We start from the raw sequence: 5,246 nt of genomic DNA, 5'->3' as shown, positions 1-5,246 counted from the left end.
CTCGAGATCCGCCGGTTTTGACACCGACAGCTGGCATCATGGCGGCGGTGGTGATTGTGCCTCTTGGTCTTGTCTCGGGCTCGGGCTTGGGTGGCGAAGACTCGTGCTCTGTCAAGAGCAATGGCGATGCCCAGATCCAGATCTGGTGGCATTGTAGTGGCACGGGTGAGCTGTTGAGCAAAAGCTCCACGCCTTGGCGCTGACGCCGGCAACGCCCGTGGGTGCCGCTCTCCTTTTGAGGACGTCATTGTGGTTCTTCTCTCCGGGTTAAGACCTTTGTTTGTCTCAGACTCGGCAGCGCCGTTCCCTTTTTGAGGATGCTATTGTAGAGCTTTGGTGTTTTAGGACGTGTCATGTCGTTGTTTTCAAGCCTACATGTGCTATCTTTTGTTAACGTAGTCACGTGCATTTAGGTTGTCCGGTTATTCCGGAATCTACATTGTAAGAGGCCTTCCTCGCTACTTGTATCTTTCGGCGTGTATTTATGCATAATCGAGAGCCTGTTTCGAGATTGACAGGTTGATTCGTCGCGGGATAAAAGGCGTACTGCCATGTACTTTTCTTAGTGTGTACTACCGTTTACTTATAAATACTTTCCCTTTCAATACACGACTGAGATGACCGCTGCTTGCTGATTAGTTTATGTTAGATGTGGTGACTTGTGCGAGGTTCGAAGCTCCCTAAGTGCCTTATTTATTGTGTTGCTTATAATCTTTTATCTAAATAGCTTGCAAAACGTCTTACATGTGAGACCGAGAGAGTAGTAGAGATGAGTTTAAATCTAACGAGTCACTCATTTAACTATTTAATTATAAGGGACATTAGACAACTTGTCATAACTGCTGTAAATCTGAAAAGAAGAACGATGTACCTTGCCCCGAAAACTCTACAAGAATCCCAAATGTGGGATTTGCCAAAACAATCTACATTTTTATATAAGTACAAATCACTTAACAATCATGCCCTCCTTGACTACTGACACCCTGCTATATCTATTTTTGTTTTGACCGTGATAACCCTCTACGTCTTTGTTTTGCAGTAAAAGGAAAGTATCCTCCCAACCATATAAACCAAGGGAATGTGCTATCTTCAAATATGGTTTGCTTATTGACCTATATTCTGCACATGTCGGAACGAATTCAAGCATCTTGGCCGGTGAGAGCGGCGTAGAAGAGGATGTTCCAGGTGTCCGGCAGGCCGGCGATGCACCAGTGGGTGCAGTCCTGGCCGAACATGCCGCCGTACTTGCCCGGGTGCGCGTCCTTCCTCAGCTGCGACAGGTAGGTGAAGTCCAGCAGGTACACCGGCTTGGCCATGCGGGCGAGGGCGTTCCTGATCACCGCCTGCTGCGGGATCGGCCCGCCGGGGTACGGCCCCCCGGTGCTGTTCAGCGGCTCCGTCTCGCCGGCGCACGACTTCCTCGGCGACGCGCCCCATTCTTGCCCCCTGCACCATTGCAGCCACATCGAGACCTTGTTACAGAATTGCGAAGATTGATAGATAGCCGTGGATGCGACACACGAGCATGTGAAAAATTCAGGACAAGTTGGTGTGGCTGTGGTTTGGTGGTTCAGTGGTAGCGGTCGAGGGCCAAGGCACGGGCCCTGTTCCCAACAGCACACTCGTCTCTCTCTCTCTCTCTCTCTCTCTCTCTCTCTCTCTCTCTCTCTCTCTCTCTCTCTCTCTCTCTCTCTCTCTTTGTGTGGATCCATGAGATGTCGGCCGGCTACGTAGTGCGCGTATTGCTTCGAAGGATTCACCGGGCAAAATCATGGAAATTGTGGAGCAGCAGGGCAGATTGGATTACCTGTAGTGAGAGGGAGAGATGCCCTGGAAGAATACTTTGGCGCTGGTCTGGACAAGGTTGGCGTCCACCCATCCGGCCCAGGTGTTGAGCGCCTTGGTGAAGGCCACCATCCGGTCCATGTCCTTGGCCACCTGGCTGCCCTCCTGGATATAGTCCCAGCTGCAGCACCGTTCGAGTTCAGAGTTCTGTCATAATCAACCTGATTGAAAAACGCAGAACAGAAAAGAGGCAACACAAGGCCGGTCTTACGGCTGATCCTTGCCGGAGCGCGGCCACCAGTGCCAGGAGTCGAAGACGAGCACGTCGGCGCCGAGCCAGTTGCGGCCCTCGTCGATCTTGTCGAGCTTGAGCACGCGGCCGGCCTTCTCGCTCACGATGTCCACCAGGTAGTGCGACAGGTAGTACACCAGCGTCACGTTGTACTCCTGCGTGCACCACACCTCGTCAGCTTAAGCCAGCCATCCCATCAAACCCAAACACCGTCCGGCACAACCAGGCAGAACTTTTCATGGCCCCATTTGGCCTTGCAGGACACAGCTAGCTCGGCGTTGAAGGAAGGAGGCAATCAATCACCTATACTAGTTAACAATTGTACTATAAAAACAGCAGCACGATCACCACCGAACTGCACGTGTGTGTCCTTGACTCGTTGTGCGCGTCGGCGCTGAATGGCGCCAACGCAGAGCCCAGACTATGTTGTACTCGTCGAAACCGGCCACCAGCAAAAGGCCAACGAGGTACACTGGGAGATCAGGGTCTGTTTGGTTCTTTGGCAAGCGCTTGCCTTGCCCAGCCTAGCAAGGAAGCCGATTATTTGGTTCGTGGGCGATCAGACCTCGTTGCCTGTGGTTTCCAGTTTTTTCTTCAATCATGCGGGCAAGCCGATTTGGCTAGCCTCCATCGGCAAGGCTAGCCTCCCCAGCAAGGTGAACAGGCAAGGGAACCAAACAGACCCCAAATTTTCTGGCCCTGACGGTCTGACAGAAACACGCAAAAACGCGTAGCAGCAAGCAACAGGGCAAGCAACAAGAACAGCTGACGGAACGACTGGACTCAAGTGAACAGAGTCAGTGGTAGCAGTTCAATATAGAATCATGGAAATGGGGGGAGCACCCACCACGAGCATGTCACGCTAGATCTGAACTAAATAGGGTTGGTCATAGATCGCACCATCGCGGCAACACCAGCACCGGCAAGCACACGGCAGTGAGCAGACAGCCCATTCAGGCCAGCTCACTTGGGGCACTTGACATGCCCTGTTCATTTAGATTCTGTGTCTGTTTCTTTATCAGATTCTGTTCTAATCCAAGAGTTAAACAGTGCCCCCGCAAAAAAAAAGAGTTAAACAGTGAAAATAATTTGCCTCGATAGAAAAAGGACAAGACAGCAGAGGAAAAAGAAGCAAGAAAAACAGAGAATATAATCTGGCCTGGAGGGGAAAAAACAGAGGAGAACCAACGAAAAGAAACGCACATGCGGCAAGCAACCGTCAGAAAGTGCAGACATTCGGCGCGCGAGGCTCGCACGATATACCACCAACAGAGTCCAAACGAGACGACCTCACGCTCACGGCGACCCGAAATTCGTCCGGCATTGGCATTTTCTAGTCCTGTTGACTTGTGTATCGCGAGACGGTTCGTCGACATCGGACACGCTGGCCATGCAGCGCAGCACACGAAATGGATGCGGTGGCGTGCGGTGCGGTCCAGCCGCCGGAGTTGTCCCGTCGCACCGTACATCTTTGAAGCTCAGCCCTCCATTCCCACTTCACCCGACGCGGCGGCAGCCCCCACTGGGCTGATCACCTCATCATGCCCGCCAGCATCTCCCAGGGCCCAACGCCACCCGCCAACTTTTTTACCGGACGATCTTACTTGGAAGAAAGGAAACCGACGAAAGAACCAGCGCGGCAGAGAAGGAAGAATGCGTCGGCACGTACATCGAACGTGACGGTGGTCGCCGGGTCGACCCTCCCGGACCGCGGCGAGACGGTGGCCCGGGCGTCGGGCGCCGCGGCGTGGATCATGCACAGCAGCGACTCGTACTGGTTCAGCGCCAGCGAGTCGCCCACGAACATCACCTTCTTGCCGCCCCACATCCGCAGCAGCGCCAGCCCGTCGAACCTGCGCGCAAACACCATCATCATCTCGACGCCGCAATTCGATCTCACGACAATCACCGGTCTCGTCGCCGCCATTACAGTTACAAACCTGGGCGGGGAGCAGGGCGGGCTGGGCTGCCACCGGTACTTGAGGTACTGCTTGTCGGGGCGGCTGAACCGGCGGCAGTCGAACTCGCCGCGGACGAAGGGGCAGCTCGCCGAGTCGTAGAGTGGGTACGACTCGTCCGCCACCCAGGCCCCCGCGAACATGTCGCACGCGCCGCCGGAGGACTCCGACGCCGGCCGGTGCTGGTTTTTCTTGGAGATCGTCAGCGCGGCGGCCGCCGCCGCCGCGGTGCATGCCACCAGGAGCAGGGCCACGATGGTCGCGGCGATCACCGTGCGGCGCCTCATGTCGCTCCTCCGGCCGAGGAGGAGGCGGACGGGCAATGGGGGCGAGGATCGGGCGCGCCGGGGAGGTTCTTGTGACGGCCAAGGAGTGGGAAGCGTGAAGGAGAGGGCGGGTATATGTAGGTGGAAGTGGAAGGCATCCGGGCAGTGCTGGCAGTGGCAGATGCGCTCCGTTAATGGTAGGTGCCGCTGTTTCTCCATGGATGGGTCGATGGACCGCGTATGCCCTGGATGCCAATTCGGCGGTTCAAATCGACGGCTGTTTCGATGCATGCATGGTGTAAATGATCAAACCTTCTGGTAAGTGCAGGCAACCCAAAAGGGATATTGAGGTAATGTCAGTTTGGTTCATCGAGTGACGTTAGGTTTGGCCTAATGCAAATGCCATCAATAAGCCTAACGCAAATGCATTACTATACTTAATAAGGATACACCAACAAAAGTTATGTTTTGCAAAGAGTCAATTACACAGCTGGTACTAAAACTTGACACGAGAAATCACTTTAGTGCCAAAACTCGCGGCATACATTGAACTGATGCCACAACTTGGCTTTCGTGTGCATATACGGTGCAAATCGTGTTTGTATACAGAGATGATGCTGATAAGGCCTGCCACATGGCGCGGGCCCCGCTGTCAGCCTCTGAACGATAGAGATCAGGTGTTCCACCAGTTATTTTCTAGAAAACAACTCACAATATATTTTTCTCCAGAAAAAGCCCTTGATGCACGACGCACAAATTATTTGCAAAAATAGTGACCGGTGGGATTCAAACATGCGACCTATAGAGTGGAGCGAATTGTGCCTAACCAATGTACAAAGAAGAACACTTTGTTTTACCTAGATACATAATGTATATAACCTAATCGCGCTAGAGACCCTACGGTCCATTTTGCATTGTAAATTTTTAAAAGCAAATTATAAATTA

The 5,246-nt window shown here is 53.2% G+C and overlaps 1 protein-coding gene across 1 annotated transcript; it reads right to left on the bottom strand.

Annotated features, from left to right (window-relative positions):
• Window positions 1-868: 868 nt before the first annotated feature.
• LOC123077733 (protein trichome birefringence-like 38) lies at window positions 869-4,535 on the bottom strand. The gene is made up of 5 exons (XM_044500048.1): window positions 4,018-4,535; window positions 3,747-3,930; window positions 2,057-2,232; window positions 1,808-1,966; window positions 869-1,446 (listed from the first exon to the last, which is right to left on the bottom strand). The coding sequence occupies exons 1-5, from the start codon at window positions 4,518-4,520 to the stop codon at window positions 1,140-1,142; spliced, it is 1,329 nt and encodes a 442-aa protein (XP_044355983.1). The 5' UTR covers window positions 4,521-4,535; the 3' UTR covers window positions 869-1,139.
• Window positions 4,536-5,246: the final 711 nt, after the last annotated feature.

Source organism: Triticum aestivum, chromosome 3D (genome assembly GCF_018294505.1).
Source record: "Triticum aestivum cultivar Chinese Spring chromosome 3D, IWGSC CS RefSeq v2.1, whole genome shotgun sequence".
Lineage (NCBI taxonomy): Eukaryota > Viridiplantae > Streptophyta > Magnoliopsida > Poales > Poaceae > Triticum > Triticum aestivum.
This window is presented reverse-complemented; position numbering and strand designations above follow the sequence as displayed.